We start from the raw sequence: 21,646 nt of genomic DNA on the forward strand, positions 1-21,646 counted from the left end.
GCTTAGCATAGTACTCTGGCACTTAGCAAATGCCCAACAAATTTGATTGTCATTTTTCAACCAAGAAATCATAAAGGGGTGCACGGTCTGTGGAAGGCCTTGAGTTTTGTGTTTTGCTGCGTTTTGACGTCAGCACAGGCAAGCAGGAGCGCCAAAAAAGAACCTAATTAAAAGTGAAGAACAACTCTCCTGGCCACTTCGTGTCATCTCAAAATTCTGCCCCTTTAAGGAGGGCTCAGCCACGTGACCCACCGGGTCACATGGCTCGCGGGACAACATGGCTGCGCCCGCGCTAGGGCTGGTTTGTGGACGCTACCCTGAGTCGGGTCGCGTCCTCTTGCTGCTGCTGCTCTCGCTGCTGTGTGGAGCGGCAGGGAGCGAGGAGGCCGGGACCAGTGCGGTCGCGGGGTCCCTTGCGGGTTCTTGCGGCTGCGGCACGCCCCAGCGGCCTGGCGTCCATGGCAGTTCGGGAGCCGCTCACCGATACTCGCGGGAGGCTAACGCTCCGGGCTCCGTACCCGGAGAGCGGCCGCTCGCGCACTCAAAGGTGCTCCATCGATTCCTCCAAGGCGGGTGGGGGCTGCTGGGTTACTGGACCGGGTTGGAGTAGGCAAAGCAAGGGACTAGTAGGAAGGGAAGTAAAGGTTATAACCACACCCCAAATCGAGCACCTGCTGATCCCATATGAGGAGTTCTTCCTCTGTGCCTCACCGGAAGACTCCGTTTAATTGACCATTAGGGAGTTTGGTTTGAGGATTATTGTTACTTCTTTACCCCCTATTTCTTCCTCCCTCCAACCCGTTCTCTTGATGAGGGTCTCAGAATTTTAAGTCAATCAAATTATGGTTTAAATCACCATTTCCTCTCTTATTAACGGAATAAATTAGGATCCTGGGTCTCAGTATCTTCAACAGGGTTGTATACTTATCTGTAGTCTCCTCGAGTACACTCTGCTTGAGGACAAGGGCTTGTATTGTTTAGCCTGCTATTCTTAGCACTTTAGCACATAGGAAGGACTAAGCAAACTGTAGTTGTTTTATTACTATTATTTATCTGTGTCTTGCTTAGCGCCTCTATGTGTTAGGTGCCAGGATATATAAATAACTTACTGACCGGGCGCGGTGGCTCACATGCCTGTAATCCCAGCACTTTGGGAGGCCGAGGCGGGCGGATCACGAGGTCAGGGGTTCGAGACCAGCCTGGCCAACATGATGAAACCACGTCTCTACTAAAAATACAAAAATTAGCTGGACGTGGTGGCGGGCGCCTGTCATCCCAGCTACTCAGGAGGCTGAGGCAGGATAATTGCTTGAACCTGGGAGGCAGAGGTTGCAGTGAGCCGAGATCGTGCCACTGCACTCCAGCCTGGGCGACAGAGCAAGACTCCGTCTCGGGAAAAAAAAAAGAAAAAACAAAAAACTATTACTTCATTCTGTCTGCCCGGTATTTTGCATGTTGGTGTGTTGTCGAAACAATTTATGGAACTAGAAGTCAGGTGTTCTGACTCTTAAACTAGTGCTCCTTCTTGTTTACTTAGCGGACCCTATCCTTTTCCCATTCCATTTTTCTTTTCTTTGGGTTAATCCTGACTAATATTTAGGGCTTAGGTGAGAGGTAACATCCACAGCAGGTTTTACTTGACCGCCTCTCTTTCTCTCTCCTTCAGTATTTCCATATCCTGCCTCAGTAGTATGTGTTTACTCTGACATAACAATTATTAAAGATGTTTTTCTGCTGATGTCTCTCCCCAGTTGGACTGTGAGGGTGATAGGGTCAGGACCATGATTTAGTCTCTCAGGTGTAGAGTGTAGGAGGTTGATACATGGGCTTCTTATTGTTTTTCCATCCTGTATAATTTTTGGTCTTTAATTTTTTTTCTGTTACCCCTTAGAGCATGCCCTGCAGCATTGTGTATCTTCTGTGTGTTGAAGACTCCTGATTACTGTTTTAGTGTGTATTGGCCATACTTGATTTTAATTCCTCTCTAACTTGCCGATAATTGATAATCAATCTCTCCCTCTTTCTTTCTTTCTTTTTTTTTTTCAGAAGGAGTCTCGCTGTGTTGCCAGGCTGGAGTGCAGTGGCGCCATCTCCGCTCACTGCAGTCTCCACCTCCTGGGTTCAAACGATTCTGCTTCCTGCCTCAGCCTCCCAAGTAGCTGGGATTACAGGCACAAGCAACCATGCCCAGCTAATTTTTGTATTTTTAATAGAGATGGGGTTTCACCATGTTGGCCTGGATAGTCTCAATCTCCTGACCTCGTGATCCGCCCGCCTCGGCCTCCCAAAGTGCTGGGATTACAGACGTGTGCCACCGCCCCCGGCCAATCTCTCCCTCTTTCTAAGGAGAAATCCTTACATCTGTTTATCTATTTTTTAATAGGGAGCCATCTCATTTGCATATATGCATTGGTCTGTCTCATAATTTTGTCTAGATTCCTCTGGCAAGCCCTGAACATTTCTCATTTTTAAACATTCTGTTTTCCTATGGGTTCCAGAATGGATGTGGATGCTAGAATCTTTTGGATTATGTTTACAAGATGTACATTTTTCATCCCTATAGAGTGGTTTTGTGTCTTCATTGATGCTATATGGGTCATCTTTGGCCAGTTCTTATAGTCTGCTTTCTACACTGCTTAGGGGCATCTCAATTTATTAACAAATTAGTGGTTGATGAGAATATACCTTTAAACCTTCAAGGGCACAACCTAATGACTGAACCTGAAGTAGTCTTGTTGCAAATGTCTTAGTTCAGGAACTCCAATATTTCAGGAGAAGTAAATGATCATAGTGGTGGTTCTGCTTTTTTTTTTTTTTCCTTTGTTTTCTGTTTATTTGGTTTAATTCAACAAATGTTTATTTGGTACATTACTGTATAACACTTGTTATATAAGATTCATCCTATGTGCTGGGCATACAGAAAAAGACCCATACACTACCCACATGGCATTTACACTCTGGTAGGTGTTTCTCTCTCTCTCTCTCTCTCTCTCTCTCTCTCTCTCTCTCTCTCACACACACACACACACACACACACACGTAAGCATCATTTTTCTGTAGTGAGAATACTATAGGAGGAATATGTCCAGAGTACCTGGAGAGGAGGAAAGAATTCATTCTTCATGAACAAGTCAAGTAGTGCCTCAAAGAAAAGGTCACATTTGAGCTAGGCCTTGTAGGAAATATTTTTAGGAGCTGGGAATGGAATTTCGGATTCAAGGACATTCCAAGAAGGAGAATAGTATCAACACATGGCACACTGTGGAAATGCATGGTGTGTGCTGGGAAACATAAGTGATTTAAGATCTGGGAGTGACCTGTTCGCACTTTTTAATGTAACACTTTTTCGGTAAGTCTTTTTTTGTTTTTCTATATTCATACAATGAATGTGTGGCAAGGTGAGGGACACAGAGAAATAACACTGGGCTTTGTCCTCAAGAAATTTTCAGTTTCACTGAAAAGTTATGGCGATTAGAATTGTCTGGGAAACAATATAGACATTTAAAAATTTGATGTGTATTCCCTCTGGCTATAAAAATACAATTCTCATTGAGAAAATTATCTTAACAGTTTTCTGCACGGCTTATGATTGTGTAACAAGGAAGCAAAATGTTTTAGTCTGCTTTTATCTTTTAGAAGAGTTATTTGAAAGGCATTTAGGATCATCGGATGCTAAGATTGTAGGTGGCATGTCTGTACTTGTGGATAAAGTCAGTCTTGATTTCCTGTCTGAGGAGTTTTCTGTCTGGTAATGCTTCCCTGGGCATCCAGGCACAATCGAATGTCGTCTCTTCCATGAAACCTTTCCACCTCCTACAAAGAAGTGGTTTTTCTATCCTCTCAGTTCCCATAGCTTATTTTGTTGTTGTTTGATGACAGCTTGTATATTTTCTTTAATATAGTGCTAGTGTTTTTTTTGTTTGTTTTTGTTTATGTTTTGTTTTGTTTTTGAGATGGAGTCTTGCTCTGTCGCCCAAGCTGGAGTGCAGTGGCGCAATCTCGGCTCACCGCAACCTCTGCCTCCTGGGTTCAAGTGATTCTCCTGCCTCAGCCTCCCAAGTAGCTGGGACTACAGGCATCCACCACCACGCCTGGCAAATTTTTGTATTTTTAGTTGAGATGGGGTTTTACCATGTTGGCCAGGATGGTCTCGATCGCTTGCCCGGCCCTAATGTAGTGCTAGTTTTGTAGTTGTCTGATATTCTACATTGGAAGCATTTTTAGATGTTTTAATCTCTATATCTTCCACGTGCCTTGTACATTTTAGGCATTCTGTAATAATTTCTTGAATGACCTGTTTCCTTTTATGGTGGATACAATATTGAGAAACTGCCTTGGGAATAAAGAAGGTCACATACTTTTTCAAGAAACATTTGTAAAGTATTCTTTTGCTCTATTCATCCTCCTGAGAATCCTGTGAGAGAGATCGTCTCCCACTTTACAGTGAGGCAACTGCAGCTTAATGGAATCATATAGCTCAGAACTGCAAGAAACTTTGAATGTCATTTCATCTATGATTAGTGTCTGTTTGTAGAGGCAGGAGGGTGACAGAATGGTATAGATAGATAAGCCCTGTATAGATAGATAAGGCAGGGGCTTGTGGACAGATCCAGAGAGCATACTTCTCTTATTCACCCAGCTTTCTCATGAGCCTTTAGCTTATTTTATTTTATTTTATTTTATTTTTATTTTATTAGAAGGGACTCAGAACAAGAGCCTTTAGCTTTTAATGTTAGGGCTGAGGAGAGGAAAGAAGGAAAAGGAGAAGTTACACAAAAAAGTTATGTATGATCTTATTTCATCTTTGTGTACAAGACAAAAATCACTTACTAGCAAGTGAAAAAAAGACAAGACTGGCTTAAGCAAGAAAAAACTGGAGGGGACATTTATAGCTCTCCTAGTTGGGAAGTTCAAGAGTAAATATGGCCCCAGTCACACCTGGATACAGGGCCTCAGGCAGCATCTCCAAGGCCTTTCTCTTTGGCTATCTCTTGGCTCTTCTGCTCCATTGTCAGGTAATGTCCCTTCTCCTACTGATAAGATAACGAGAAGAGAAAAAGTTCTTTCCTGGTAGCTCCAGCAAAAGTTCAAAGATGAACTTTGATTGGGTCTTGGGCCTATCCCTAATTACATCTCTGTGATCAAAAGAATGCTATGGTTGGCCAGGCTTGGTGGGTGGTGGGAAGTAGGATAGAGTTATCCAGTACCCCTGGGCCACTTAGAAAGCTTAAGAAATGGTTTTGGAAAGGAACTTCAGTATTTTACAAGTAGAGGGAGTGGGTGCTGGATGGACCAAAATAGCGGTGCCCACTGTACGTGGCCTAAGTGTGTAGCCCACATATTGTTCTGTTATTCCAATGAATAATAGAGTCATTCTTGACTTCACTTACACTTCTGGTTTGAGTGGCAGTGGCAGAAGCTGTGGTGTGGCGGGAGGGGTTTATCTCACCTTCAGATTGGAGGAGATATGGATTCTTTGAATTTGGACCTTCAATGAAGAGTTGACTAAAATGGTCCTTTTTATGTGGCTTAGGATCCTACCGAGTGAGACACTTGATGCTCTGATTTTCTCCTCTTAGGACTGCGCTATCTTGTGTCCCAGCACTTATAGTGAGAATAATGGACAAACTTAGTTCAGTCCTTGACCTGCATCTGTGAAACAGGTTTCACTGTGATGTTGACATGTTATGCATGTCTAGAACTATTAAAAATTAAATAGCATTTTTATAATTATGCATAATTCAAATGATAAATTGCTGATTACAGTCATGTGACCTCATTCAGTTAGTAAAGATTTTTTGTGTCTACTATGGACCATGCACCATGCTAGGCACTGGGGATATAGAAATGAAAGATTCATTTCTGGTCCCCAAAGAGCCTAAGTTCTAGGGAAGATGAAAACACAGAATTAAGATACTTTGGGTGAGGTGTGGTGGCTCATGCCTGTAAGCCCAGCACTTTGGGAGGCTGAGGCAGGAGTATCACTTGAACTCAAGTTGAAGACCAGCCTGGGCACATAACAAGACCTTGTGTCTACTAAAAAAAATTAGCTGGGTGTGTTGGTGTTCACCTGTAGTCCCAGCTGCATAGAGGCTGAGGTGGGATACTTGCTTGAGCTCAGGAGATCGAGGGTGCTGTGAGCTGTGGTCATGCCTCTGCACTCCAGCATGGGGTGACAGAGTAGGACTCCATCTCTTAAAAGAAAAAATATATATATATATATATATTTTTTTTCTTTTCTGCAGGCAGGAAAGGCCTCCTGGAGGAGGTGATCCTTGAACCATGATAATATTTACAAAGAGACAAAGTAGTTTATGAAAATGCAGGTGAAACACAGGGCAAGAGAAAGTGTGAGAGATGAGCTCTGATGTTTATATATGTTATTCTGAAAGGTGATAGGAATTCCTGACAATTTTAAGTAGGAAAGTAGTATGGTCAGATTGACACTTTTTTTTTTTTTAAACAGGAAGTACATTTACGTGGTTTAAAAATTTAAAAACATATAGAAAAGTATATAGTGAACAATTTCTCATTTACCCAATAACCTTCCCCTCAGACAACCACTGCATGCATTTCTTGTATATTTCCTCAGAGCTATGTTCTGCAAATATAAGTAAATACAAAAATATGTGAACCTATGTACCTCAACCTGCTTTCACGCTAATGACAGCATACCTTACTTACCATTTGTGCACCTTGCTTTGTTCATGTAGCTCATCATAGTGAGATCTTTCCATATCAATACATCAAAAGCTTCCTTTGATATCCCCCTCTTCTTTTTTCTTTCCTTATGGCTGCTTAATTTTCCATTTTATCGAAGGCCCACAATTTACTTAAAATGAGCCTACTATTGATGGACATTCAGGTTTTTTCCAACCCTTTTCTGTTGGAAAATTGTGTTGGGTACAGTAGACTAACATTTTTAGAAGGATTAGTAGGGGCTTAAATATTTGTTGAATGAATTATTGAATGGGAAAGAGATGACTTGGAAGCAAGTGGGGATGTGAAAGGGGACTGAAGACAGGAACACCAATTACAAGGCTTCTGCAGTTATCTGGGGATAGAAAAGAGAGAGATTAGAGAGATACATACTTAGGAGATCGAGTGAGACTAGGTGGCCTGTGTAATGTTGGGAGTAGGGGATGCGAGTAGTCAAGGTTGATTTCTTGGGATAGCAGTAATACATTGGACAAACAAAAACACATTTATTACTGATTTATCATAGATGAAAACAGCACCATTTTTATTGGGAAATGCATGCATAGAATCAAAGCAACCACTAACAAGGAAAGTCAGTAGAAATAGAAAGTAGAATCAATAATTGTGGATTCCTAATTTGTTTCTTCTGATGTTATTTTTCTAATGCTTCTGCCCTTATTGCTAAGCAACTCTTTTTTTCCAGCTAGTCGTCTCTCCTTGACTTCTTTTTTTCCTTTTCTAATTTGAGCCCTTGTTTTTTAAAATTTTATTTTTAATCGACAAATAATTATATAATAATTTGTGGGGTACATTGTGATGTTTTGATATATGTTTACATTGTGGAATGAGTCAAGCTAATTAACAAATCCATCAGCTCACATACTTATATTTTTTGTGTGTGGTGAAAACATTTAAAATCTATTTTTTAATAATTGTGAAATATATAATGCATTATTTATTATAGTCGCCACTCTGTGCAATACATCACTAAAGCTTATTTCTTCTATCTAACTGAAATTTTGTACTGTTTGATCAACATCTTTCTTTTTCCCATCTTCCCCACTCCCCTAGCCTCTGATAACCACCACTCTACTTCAATTAGTTCAACTTTTTTAGATTCCACATTTGAATGAGATCATCAAGGTATTTGCAATTTTGTGCTTGGCGCATTTCACGTAGCATACCGGCCGCGAGGTTCATCCATGCTGTCATAAATGACAGAGTTTTCTTCTTTTTTTTTTTTTTTTTTGAGATGGAGTCTCACTCTGTTACCCAGGCTGGAGTGCAGTGGCGCAATCTCTGCTCACTGAAAGCTCTGCCTCCTGGGTGCATGCCATTCTCCTGCCTCAGCCTCCTGAGTAGTTGGGATTACAGGTGCCTGCCACCATGCCCGGCTAATTTTTTGTATTTTTAGTGGAAATGAGGTTTCACTGTGTTAACCAGGATGGTCTCAATCTCCTGACCTCGTGATCCAACTGCCTTGGCCTCCCAAAGTGCTGGGATTACAGGTGTGAGCCACCGCGCCTGGCCAAGTTTTCTTCTTCTTAAGGCTAAAATGTATAAATCAAATATATGTATATGCATATATATATATATCATTTTCTTTATCCATTTATCTGATAAGGGACACCTAGGTTGCTTCTGTATCTTAGCTATTGTGAATAATGTTGCCATGAATATGGGACTGTAGATATTTTTTGAGCATACTGGTTTTATTTCCTTTGGCCATATACCCAGAAGTGGGATACCTGAATCATATGGTAATTCTGTTTGCAAATTTCTGAGGAACCTCCATATTGTTTTCCATAATCACTGTATTTACATTCGCACCAACTGCCCAAGGGTTCCTTTTTCTCTACACCTTCTCCAGCACTTGTCATCTTTCATTTTTTTGATGATAGACATTCTAACAAGTGTGAGGAGATAGCCCATTGTAGTTTTAATTTGTGTTTTCCTGGTGATTAGTTGTGATGAGCATTTTTTCTTATATTTGTTAGCCATTTGTATGTCTTTTGAGCAATGTCTCTTCGGGTCCTTTGCTCATTTTAAAATTGAGTTCTTTGTTTTCTTGCTATTTAGTTGAATTCCTTATGTATTTTGAATATTAACTCCATATAAGATACATGGTTTGCAAAGATTTTCACTCATCTCTTCACTCTGTTGTTTCCTTTGTCATACAGGAGCCTTTTGGTTTGATGCAATCCGATTTGTTTATTTTTGCTTTTGTTGCCTGTGCTTTCGGGGTCAAGTCCGAGAAGTCTTTGCCAGGCCTGTCTCATGGAGCTTCTTTTCCCAATGTTTTCTTCTAGTAGTTTTACGGTTTCAGACCGTACATTTAAGTCTTTAATATAGTTTGAGTTGATTTTTGTATATGCTATGAGATAAGGGTCTAATTTCATTCTTCTACATGTGGATATTCAGTTTTCCTAATACCATTTATTGAAAGATTGTCCTTTCTCCATTGCATGTTCTTGGTGCCTTTGTTGAAAATCAATTGATGGTAAATGCATGAGTTTATTTCTGAGCTGTCTATCCTGTTCCATTGGTTTTTGTGTTAGCTTTTATGCCAGTACCATGCCATTTGATTAGGTTTGTATTTATTTTGAAGTCAGCTAGTGTGGTACTCCACCTTTGTTCTTCTTGTTCAAAATTGCTTTGGCTCTTTGGGGTCTTTTGTGGGTCTATACAAATTTTAGGATTTTTTTTCCTATTTCCTTGAAAAATGACTTTGGAATTTTGATAGGAATTACATTGAATCTGTGGATTGCTTTGGGTACTATGGACATTTTACTATTAATTCATTTAATCCATGAACATAGGATGCCTTTCCATTTATTTGTCTTTTTATACTATTTTTTTCATCAATGTTTTATAATTTACAATATATAGGTCTTTCACTTCTTTGGTTAAATTTACTACTAAGTGTCTTTTTTTTTTTTTTTTTTTTGATGCTACTGTGAATGGGATTAATTTCTTTTTCTTTTTTCTTTTTTTTTTTTTTTTTGAGACGGAGTTTCACTCTTGTTGCCCAGGCTGGAGTGCAGTGGCACGATCTTGGCTCACTGTAACCTTTGCCTCCCGAGTTCAAGCAGTTCTCCTGCCTCAGCCTCCCAAGTAGCTGGGGTTACAGGCATGCACCACCATGCCCAGCTAATTTTGTGTTTTTAGTAGAGACGGGGTTTCTCCACTTTGGTCAGGCTGGTCTCGAACTCCTGACCTCAAGTGATCAGCCTGCCTCGGCCTCCCAAAGTGCTGGGATTACAAGCGTGAGCCACCGCACCCCGCCTGGGATTAATTTCTTAATATCTTTTTCAGATAGTTCATCACTAGTTTAAAGAAATGCTGGCTGAGCACAGTGGCTCATGCCTGTAATCCCAGCACTTTGGGAGGCCAAGGCGGGTGGATCACCTGAGGTCAGGAGTTCGAAACCAGCCTGGCCAACTTGGTGAAACGCCGTCTCTAAAAAAACCACAAAAATTAGCTGGGCGTGGTGGCAGGCACCTGTAATCCCAGCTACTCGGGAGGCTGAGGCAGGAGAATCACTTGAATCCGGGAGGTGGAGGTTGCAATGAGCTGAGGTCACGCCATTGCACTCAAGCCTGGCCAACAGAGAGAGACACCGTCTCAAAAAAAAAAAAAAAAAAGAAATGTTGCAGATTTTTACATATTGATTTTTGTGCCCTGCAACTTTGCTCAATTCATATATCAGTTCTGACAGTTTTTTGGTGGAGCCATTAGGTTTCTGTATGTAAGATCATGCTGGCCGGGCGCGGTGGCTCACGCCTGTAATCCCAGCACTTTGGGAGGCCGAGGAGGGCGGATCATGAGGTCAGGAGATCGAAACCATCCTGGCTAACACAGTGAAACCCTGTCGCTACTAAAAATACAAATAATAATAATAAAAAAAAGATTAGCCGGGAGTGGTGGCAGGTGCCTGTAGTCCTAGCTACTCGGGAGGCTGAGGCAGGAGAATGGCATGAGTCTAGGAGGCGGAGCTTGCGGTGAGCTGAGATCGCGCCACTGTACTCCAGTCTGGTAGACAGTAAGTGAGCCTCCGTCTCAAAAAAAATCAATCATGGCATCTACAATCAGGGACAATATAACGTCTTTGTTTCCAGCTTGGATGCTGTTTCTTTCTTTCTCTTGCCTGATTGCTCTGTCTAGGACTTCCGGTATTATATGGAATAGAAGTGGCAAGAGTATGCATCCTTGGCTTGTTCTGAATCTAAGAGGAAAAGCTTTCAATTTTTCCCCATTGAGTATAGTGTTAGCTGTGGGCTTTTCATATATGGCTTATATTAAGGTACATTCCTTCAATGCCTAACTTGTCAAGAGTTTTTATCTTGAAAAGATGTTGAATTTCGCCAATGTCTTTCTGCATATATTGAGGTGAACGTTTGGTTTTGCCCTTCATTCTGCTAACGTGGCATATCACATGTGTAGGTTTGCATATGTTGAACTACCCTTTGATCCTAGGGATAAACCCCACTTAATTTTGGCGTATGATCCCTTTAATGTGCTGTTGAATTCACTTTGCTAGTATTTTGTTAGAATGTTTGCATCTATGTTCATTAGGGATATTGGCCTGTGTGTATATATATATGTGTGTGTATATATATATATATATATTTTTTCTTCTAGTAGTATTCTTGTCTGGCTTTGGTATCAGTGTAATGCTGGTATCATAAAATGAGTTTGGAAGTGTTTCCTCTTCTTCAATTTTTTGGAAGAATTTGAGAAGGATTGGTATTAGTTCTTCTTTAAATTAGAATTCTGCCATGAAGCCATCTGGTTCTGGGCTTTTCTTGATGGAAAATTACTATTATTATTATTATTATTATTATTACTTGAGATGGAGTCTCACTTTGTCGCCAGGCTGGAGTACAGTGGTGCAATCTCGGCTCACTGCAACCTCTGCCTCCTGGATTCCAGTGATTCTCCTGCCTCAGCCTCCCAAGTAGCTGGAATTCCAGGCGCGTGTGACCACGCCTGGCTAATTTTTTTGTATTTTTAGTAGAGACAGGGTTTCGCCATGTTGGCCAGGCTGGCCTCAAACCCTTGACCTCAGGTGATCCACCTGCTTCAGCCTCCCAAAGTCCTGGGATTACAGGCGTAAGCCACTGTGCCTGGCCAATTTTTAAAATTATTTGTTCAGTTTCCTTATTTGTTATCAGTCTTTTCAGATTTTCTACTTCTTCTTGATTTGGTCTTGATAGGCTTTATGTTTCTAGGAATTTATCCATTTTTTTTCAAGGTTATCAAATTTGTAGATATATAATTGTTTATAAGTAGTTTCTTATGATCCATTTTATTCTGTAATATTGAACCCTTGTTTATAGATGAGGGACTTGACAGTTAATAAGCTGCTGTGGAGTCTATTAATTGACTCACTCAAATGATTTGAAAATAAGACATTATGTCTGTTAAGAGTGTATTTCTGACAGATGGTATGGTTGAAGCCCTGTGGTTTTTGAAAAAAGTTGAGATAGAATTCATATAGCATACAATACACTCTTTTAACATGTACAATTTAGTGGTTTTTAGTATAGTTATGAGGTGTTACAACTATCACTGCCTAATTCCAGAATACTTCATCATCTCAAGAAGAAACCCTATGCCCATTATCAATCATTCCCCATTCCTGCCTCCCTCTAGCAACCACTAATCTACTTTGTGTCTCTTTGGATTTGTCTATTCTGGACATTTCATATGAATAGATTCATACAATATGTGGCCCTTTGTGATTGGATTCTTTCACTTAGTATAGTATTTTCAAGGTTCACTCATACTGTAGCATGAACCAGTGCTTATTTCTTTTTATGTCTGAATATTATTCCATTTTATAGATATACCATATTTTGTTTACTTATTCATCAGTTGATAGACATTTGGATTGTTTCTGCTTTTTGGCTATTATGAATAATGCTGCTATGAATGTTTTCGTACAAGTTTTTGCATGGACATATGTTTTTATTTCTCTTGGGTATATACCTAGGAGAACTGCAGGGTCATATAACTCTTTGTTTAGCTTTTTGAGAAACTGCCAGACTGTTTTCCAAAGCAGCTGAACTATTTTACATTCCTACCAGCTATATATGAGGGTTCCAATTTCTTCACATCCTCATCAACACTTGTTATTGTGTCTTTTTTGTTATAGCCATGCTAGTGATCATGAAGTGGAACCTCATTATAGTTTTGATTTGCATTTCCCTAATGACTCATGATGTTGAGCATGGACCTGCATTTTTTAACTGAACATTTTCAGTGTGATCCTCAGACCCTGTGCTCAGTGTTGGGAACAGAGCTGTGAATAAGGCAGCCCCAGTTGCTGTCTCCTTGGAGTTTAGAGTTCATGTGGGATGGTAGATAGGAACAAAGTAATTGCAATTAGGGTTTTTATAAGGAATTATACAACACATAGCCCCTTAGTAAACTTTAAAACTTTCTATTTTAGTGAGGTAAGCCTTTTTCGTGATTGTTGGAGGCCAAAATTCATGCAGTGGTTATTTAAAGATAGAGATTGCATTTTTACATGTGCTTTTAAAAATAATTCAAAAGAAATAAAAGCATATGCAAATAAAATATGTATAAAGAAAAAAGTGGGGCTGGGCACGATGGCTCATAATCCCAGCAGTTTGGAAGGCTGAGGTGGGAGGATCACTTGAGCCCAGGAGTTGGAGACCAACCTTGGCAACATAGTGAGACCCCATGGCTTAAAAAAAAATTAGCTAGGTTGGGCGCGGTGGCTCACACCTGTAATCGTAGCACTTTGGGAGGCTGAGGCGGGTGGATCACCTGAAGTCAGGAGTTCAAGACCAGCCTGGCCAACTTGGTGAAACCCTGTCTCTACTAAAAATACAAAAATTAGCTGGGCATGATGGTGGGCACCTGTAATCCCAGCTACTCAGGAGGCTGAGGCAGGAGAATTGCTTGGACCCAGGAGGTGGAGGTTGCAGTGAGCCATGATCATGCCACTGCACTCCAGCCTGGGCAACAGAGCAAGACTCCATCTCAAAAAAAAAAAAAATTAGCTGGTCATGGTGGCACATGTCTGTACTCCAGCTATTTGAGATACTGAAGTGGGGGGATCTCTTGAGTCTGGGAAGTCAGTCAATAGTCAATGCTGTAGTTAGCCCTGATCATGCCATTGTACCCCAGCCTGGTCAAAAGAGTGAGAACCTGTCTCAAAAGAAAAGGAAAGTTGAATATTCTCCCTACCTCTGCATTCCGGCCATTAGCAGCTTGGTGACTGTTATTCCAGACCTGTTTCCAGTACAGGTGTAGATTTGTATCAGTAGAGGTTTGATTAAGGAGATTACCTTCCTACAGAATTTTCACTTCTTTTTGAGATACTCGTGATTCACCTTCTTTAGGGTATAGAGAGATTTTTCCTAATTTTACAGTTATTACTGTGGCGAAGATTTACTAACTATTGAGTGCTTACTGGGTGCTAGGAACTTTACCCCTACACAGGTACACTTTGGTTGTGATACATGACTTCCTGTGTTTCACCTTTCATTGTAGATGGTCCCCATTCCTGCTGGAGTATTTACAATGGGCACAGATGATCCTCAGATAAAGCAGGATGGGGAAGCACCTGCAAGGAGAGTTACTATTGATGCCTTTTACATGGATGCCTATGAAGTCAGTAATGCTGAATTTGAGAAGTTTGTGAACTCAACTGGCTATTTGACAGAGGTAATGGGATTGGGGAAAGGAGGGAGAAACTGTTCTTTTCCAGAACTTTTAAGAATGCTTTAATAGCAGCTAAGAGTGAGTGACCACTTTTACCACATTCTGTGGTAGAACTGTGTGAAGCATTTTATTGTATATATTTCATCTTGATTTCTCACAACAACTCTATGAGGCCGGTTATTTTTCAGGTGACATACTGAGGATTAGAAAAGTGATTTGCCCCACATCACACAGCTAGTTGGTGGTAGAGCTGGGATTCCAGCCTGGCCAGTGTGACCTCAGAACCTATGCTGTAACTATTACACTATATTGTGTTAATGCTTAATGTGTCAGAGAATACCACTGACCACTAAGGCTTTTTGAGATAACAGATGGCATGCAAAGTAAGACCACTTTTCTTCTCAGTAAATCGCAGTTTGGTTTTTCCAGAAGCATTTCATATTTTTTAAGTGATAAATGCAGAAGTGCAGTTTTTCATTTTTGTGGTTTTATTCCAACACCTTGACAACTCACACACACTGTGCTGTGGCAGTTCCAAACATTATGTGGTGATCACTGAATCACAAAGCAAGGTTCTGAAAGTGGATGTTGTCCTAAATGGGAATAGGAAGAGGAAGGCTTTCTAGTCTATGAATGTTTATGTCACTTTCTGAAATACACTTATTTTATTTGCTTTCTAGTTTTCTCTCACAAAAAAACTTTACTCTTGTCTTCAGTTCGTGGAGTCCCTGTTCCTTTTTTTTTTTCTTTAAGGCCCCAAATGTCTTTTTGTAAATTATTATTAAGTGAATAATTTGAGAGTGAATGTATAAAGTAAAACAACTTTCAAATTTGGTTTTGCATTGTCACATTTCTTTGGAATTTCCTCAGATATACAAAGTGGTTAGAAACCTTTTTTGTACACATTTCTAGTAAGCAGAAGTCCTTTTCCTTTTGGTTTCACAGGATATTCTCAGCTCAGGTTCCTCATTAGTTTACTTAAGTTAGAAGACTTCTAAAGAACAGGGTTCTCCATGAAGATTAGATAGAATAAGCAGAACTTAGGGCATCTGAAAACATGGATGGGGAAAAGTTATAAGTTGGTACAAAAGTAATTACGGTTTTTGTCATTACTTTTAATGGCAAAGACCGTGATTACTTTTGCACCAATCTAATATATCTGGTTATTTACTACCCTCGAGCCCAAATGTAGTATTTCCTTCAATTATGATGCAAACAACAAACCACAGCAGTAGTAGCACTACCTCTGACTTTGTTACCAGTAGAAATCACAGACATTTTTAATCATATTTTTGTTGTTGCAGAGATCTTGAAATATTGTCTGCATTCATCCCCACTTTGAAATATGATAATTATGAGACCTGCCACTAGGTCTTATTTAATATATTAATGAAGAGCATATTTAATACTATAGCACTAATTTGCTTATTAATATTTTGATATAATGACTTTTCCTCATAATACTATTGATTTTATTTTATGCATTTAAATGTTTTATTCTGAGAAGGGGGTTCTTAAGCTTCACCATACTGCCAAGGAGCTCAAAAAGGACCAAGAACTGCCTTGGACCATATGCTCTATTTTTTTTAATGGCACTCTATAGACTTCTTTTCCCATCTCTCCAGCTTTACTTTATATCACACTCCTCTTGTGTACCATGTTCTAGCCCTGCTGGTTTTGTTTCTATTCCTTGAAAACTCAACATTCTTTCCCACCTCAAGAGCTTGGTCCTTATTTTCTCTCTGCTTGGAATTCACAGTTCTCTTGCTTATCCCCCTTATGCATGATTGGCTCCTTCTCATTCTTGAGTCGTCTCATCTTAAGTGTCACTTTCTCAAGAACGTTTTTCATGACACTCTTTACCTTACAAGGTGAAGTAAAGTTATAATTATTTTCTTCCATTCTTTGTTTGCTTGATTTTTTCTGTGCTCCCACACTTAAGCACAATAAGTATAGGGACCGTGGCTATCTGATATTGACCTTATATCCCCTAATTTAGCCCCAAACTAGGCACATGGTAGGTGTTTGATACACATTTGTTGAATAAATAAATGGCTTAGGTAGTTAGTCATGGCAGTGTCACAAGGGAATGCAGGAAGAAGATTGGGGTGAAGAAGAGATGGTAGCCTCCCCTCCGGAAAAGGAGTTGGAGGTGCTTGTAAGATCTGCAATATAAGATCCGGTACTCAGTTAATTTCATCTAGTAAGAACAGGACAGAACTAGAGGTAGAGATTTGAGAGTCATTTGGAGTACTGGCTATAGTTAATTTGATGAGGTTGAAAGAAGTTGTCCATCAACAAGCATCGATCAGTGTATCTCAAAGTGTATCTCTTGAGCTACCTGTATTAGAATGACTAGCTGTGTGCTATTTACACATACAGACTCCTTGACCTCACCCTAGAGCCCCAGAATCAGAATCTCTGGGGTTGGGGAGCAGCAGTGTATAGTTTGAACCAGCTGATTACATAATCTCAATTGCACAAAGCCTGAGAGCCACTGGTGTAGTAGAAGTGCAGAGAGCCAAGGGCAGAGCTCTGGGGAGCAACAGTGTTTCAGTGGCTGAAACGAGCCCACATATTTTAGGAGATGAATAAGAACACTCAGAAATGTAGGAGGAGAGTCATGGTTACCAAGGGACAAATGACCTAATTTTCAGAATAGGGTTACATACAACAAAAATAATCAGGTGGATAAAGACTTGAGACACTAATGTTAAATAAAATCGTTAAAATACAGATTTCCATTTGGTGCTTGAATTGGCCAGTTGAGATTTGTAAGCACATTTGACCCCTTAGTGGAGCTAGAATGTGTCAGAATATGAGCAAACAGTGCCATTTTTTCATTTAGCTAGATTCAGGACAAAGGACAAAACTTGATTATGTAATCTCACATGTACAGAATACTATTTCCCAGAGTCATTTGTAATACTTGGGGAAATGTATTTCCTTCAGGAACAGTCATGTTCTCAAAAACTAATCTTGTTCAGTCTGCATTCTTATCAGCTAAGTGAGTCTTAAACGAAAATGGTCTCTGTAAGTGACATTAACTTGTTTTAAGAGGAAGCCAGAGACTTTTAGGTCATTTCTGAGTCCCCTGGGAAGTCATAAGAAAGACCCAAGTTCAACCGGACAAGAGGAATAACTTTAATAGTGTGGAGAGAAAATGGCACACATGAAACACATTACCACAACCTTTTCTGGATTTTTATTTCCTACCTTCCTTATAGGCTGAGAAGTTTGGCGACTCCTTTGTCTTTGAAGGCATGTTGAGTGAGCAAGTGAAGACCAATATTCAACAGGCAGTAAGTAATGTTTCAATAGGCTCCTGTATTTCTCAAAGGCTCATTGAAAAGGGTTTGGGTGAAAAATCCAAACCACACATGTCATCCCCCTCTCCCCCTGACACCTAACCATTCTCCTGCTGAGGCCTGACCCCAAATAATAGGCCCATGGACCAGGACGCCTTATCTTAAGGAAAATGGGACAAGACGGTATCTGAGGAAGTGCTGGGTCTGCCTTGAGCTTCTGTCTCATGTGCCAAGGAACACACTGCATTGCTAGGTAGAGCTCAGTAGGCTCCAGACACTTTTGAGTTTCATTTACTTATAGCCATTTCTAGAATGGAGAGCTCAGTGAGAACATTTTAAAATTCTGTTCTTAAAGTCTCCATCTCCTCAGGTGCTGGTGTGGAGATAGAGCTTCTTTAAACATTTTTGAATTCATGGGATCAGAGTAGCATTCAAGAAAGGAGCCTTTTGTTCTGGATATTCATAAAAAATGGAGATGGTGAACTGGTTCTTACACGCAGGGGTATACCCTCTCATATGGAGGATCCAGGGGATGCAGATGAAGTGTGTTTTTCTCAGACATCATGGAAACAAATGGTGGAGTAGACTTCCACAAGCACCTTTGTGATGAGTGGAACTTGGGATTCTCGTTCCAGACATTTTAGCAGGTTTGTGTATGTTTGAGTATTTGCTTGCTTACATGTCTCTTGAAAATATAAGAACAAGGGATGGAGTGAGGGTAAGCTGGGAAGTTGAGGGTTCACAAAACAAAGAGGGTAGAGAATGCAAAAGAGATAGGAGATGGTGAGAGAGGGAAGGAAATGGGGGTCTGCCCACTCAAGGGAAGCTGATGAATCTAGAGGCATTGAAGACAGAGGAATCCAACCCTTATCTTCCTTTTTAATGCAAGTTGCCTTTTAGTTCCTGTCTGCACTTCATCTTTATGGGTGGGCCTCACTCTGTCCTCTCTTGTGAGCATCAGTGCAAGAAAAATTAAACTGTCCTGGCTTATGTTTTCTTTCTCTTAAAACTGACGTAGAAAAACTTGGGGGAAATGGTGAGGTCAAACAAGACTTGTTTTCAGATCATATGTAGGTGAATCGAGCCACTTTTTAATATGTGTTTTAGATAAATGTTTGAAAAATGTGATTGAGTTCCATTCGAATTCACAGCTTGCTTTGCTCCTTACAAGTTTATAAGTCTAATATGGAATCTGATACCTGCCCCCCCCACCTTTTTTTTTTTAAAGGACTTTGAGGTCAGTTTAGGCTAGTGTTGATGAGCCAGCAACTTGGGACAGAGGGCCTCATTTTAAGATACTGAGTTCAGGTGAGGGAGGGCGTTTGTGCTTATATTTGTAATTTGGGTTTTCAGATACAGGGCCTCTTGTCACTTGAGAACCTCCAAACACATTAGGTGTGAAGACAGAGGTGGGTCATTTGCTAGGCTCTGAAGGTGCCTGTTGAGTACATAGTGAAGTGTGTGTGCTTGTAACTAGGATGAGGACAAGCAGCTCTCACTGGGTTGTAGTGTCAGTCACTTGCTTAAATGCTTATAATGGAAAAGCAAACCTTTTAAGCTTATTTAGAAAGGGCTGAACGAGTAACATAAATCTGTTGATGATCAGGGAGAGCAAAGTTTTTGTTTTCTTCATCCTCCTCATAAGGCCTGACTTACCTTCATTCACTGCACCAGACCTCTTTTTTTTTTTATTTTTATTTTTTATTTTTTTTATTTTTTTTTGAGACGGAGTCTCGCTCTGTCGCCCAGGCTGGAGTGCAGTGGCGGGATCTCGGCTCACTACAAGCTCCGCCTCCCGGGTTCACGCCATTCTCCTGCCTCAGCCTCCCGAGTAGCTGGGACTACAGGCGCCCGCCACCTCGCCCGGCTAGTTTTTTGTATTTTTTTAGTAGAGACGGGGTTTCACCGTGTTAGCCAGGATGGTCTCGATCTCCCGACCTCGTGATCCGCCCGTCTCGGCCTCCCAAAGTGCTGGGATTACAGGCTTGAGCCACCACGCCCGGCCCTCTTTTTTTTTTGTAACTCAGTGTCTCCAGAAGAGTAAGATGTGAGCTGGCCTACGAAGTAAATTTAAGCAGTAGGGAAGATGATTTTGAGTGGTAGATAGGCAAGCCTCCCATCTCCCTGAATCACATAGTGAGAAAGTGCTTTCCTTTTAGGTGTCTTTCAAGACTTGATTAAGTTAAAAAGAAAGACTCTTGAGTGCTAGCATATCCTTAACACTTGACTACACTTGTTATTCTCCATTTTAACATAGAAAAGGGCTTGGAAGTGTCCTCAGGCTACCGCAGCTAGTTAATGTTATTATTTTCATGTAATTATTTTAACTGTTGCATTCTATTTATGACAGGTTATAAAAGTGAGATAAATTCTCCTTTTTTTAAAAAAATCTTTTTTTTTTTTTGTAAAATTAGACAAATACAGAAAATAACACAACACAAATGTGCAGCTTACTGAGTTATCCTAAGGTGAACACACCTGGTTCACCTTAGGTCCACAATTAGAATTTTTCTGCCTGCCCTAGCAGCCCCATCCAGGTGCCACATCCTAATCATCACCCCTCTCTGTCCTTAAAGTAGCCACTACCCTGCTTCTCAAAGTAGACACTTGTTTGCATTTCTTTATATTATTATTATCCAGGTGTACATCTCAAGTTTAATCTTGCCAATTTAAAGGAAATTTGTGTCTTTTAAGACTCTTCTAATCTACAGGTTTCCCTTTCATTGCGTTGCTTCCCCTTACCCCCTAGTTTTTCGTCCAGTGATTTATCTGTTGAAGAATCTAGGACATTTAGCCTTGAGACTTTCCTACAGTCTGGATTTTGCTGAATGCTCTGTCATGGTGCTGTTCACCTGTTCTCTCTGATCTCTGTATTTCCTGCAAATTGGTAGCTGGATCCCCAAGTGTCATCAGACTCAGGTATGAACCCTACAGTAAGACATCAGATAATTGGTGGGTTCTTTCCCCAAGAGGCACCTGATGTCTGGTGCTGTTTCTTTTTACGATGTTAGTGGCTGTTGATGCTTAATGTCTAATCCATTAATCCATTGGGGGCCGTAAGATGGTGTATTACTCTCTTCTCGTGCTGCTAATAAAGACATACCCAAGATTAGGTAATTTATAAAGAAAAAGAGGTTTAATGGACTCATAGTTCCACATGACTGGGGAGGCCTCATAGTCATGGCTGAAGGTGAAGGAGGAGCAAAGGCACGTTTTACATGGTGGCAGGCAAGAGAGTGTGTGCAGGGTGACTACCCTTTATAAAACCATCAGATCTCGTGAGACTTATTCACTATCATCAGAACAGCACAGGAAAACCTGCTCCCATGATTCAGTTACCTCCCACCGAGTCCCTCCCATGACAGTTGGCGATTATGGGAGCTATAATTCAAGATGAGATTTGGATGGGGACATAGCCAAACCTTAGATGCTGATAATCTAATCTTTTTCATTTATTAATGGAGATTCTTTCATAAAGAGATAGTTCCATTCATCTACTGTTTCTTAACTATTGTTGCAGGTCATACAGGAAAGATAGGATAAATGCTTGATTCTTTACTAGCTTTTAAGATAATGATTTGGTTCCCTACTGTTCTTCAAAGGTGACCAGTTAGAGTATTTTTTGATTAAATATTTCATCTTCAGATAATCATATATTCTCATGCATTGTAAGGAATAATACAGAGAGATCTGGTGTACTTTTTACCCAGTTTCCTCCAATGGTACCATCTTATATAACTATAGTACGGTTTCACAGCTGGAAAATTGAGCATTCATATGACCCACTTGTTTTTGTCTGATTTCACCAGTTTTATATTATTCATTTGTGTGTCTGTGTATATATTTAGTTCTGTACAATTTTACCACAAATGTAGATTTGTGTAATCACTGGATTTAAAAAAGTCTTCATGAACTCATGGATTTAAATATATTTTATGGCCAGG

General features: G+C 40.3%; 1 protein-coding gene across 3 annotated transcripts in view; it reads left to right on the plus strand.

Moving 5' to 3' along the window:
- The first annotated feature begins 240 nt into the window (after positions 1 to 240).
- The window catches only part of SUMF1 (sulfatase modifying factor 1), a 106,177-nt gene continuing 84,771 nt past the window's right edge, over positions 241 to 21,646 (plus strand). For 2 of the 3 annotated variants that reach the window (XM_025375284.1, XM_025375283.1), the window contains exons 1-3: positions 241 to 547; positions 14,224 to 14,397; positions 17,622 to 17,696. In XM_025375284.1, the coding sequence (XP_025231069.1) occupies positions 278 to 547; positions 14,224 to 14,397; positions 17,622 to 17,696 (519 nt within the window). In that variant the 5' untranslated portion in view covers positions 241 to 277. The remainder of the gene's footprint in view (positions 548 to 14,223; positions 14,398 to 17,621; positions 17,697 to 21,646) is intronic. The other variant, XM_025375286.1, reaches the window with a different exon arrangement.

Source organism: Theropithecus gelada, chromosome 2 (genome assembly GCF_003255815.1).
Source record: "Theropithecus gelada isolate Dixy chromosome 2, Tgel_1.0, whole genome shotgun sequence".
Lineage (NCBI taxonomy): Eukaryota > Metazoa > Chordata > Mammalia > Primates > Cercopithecidae > Theropithecus > Theropithecus gelada.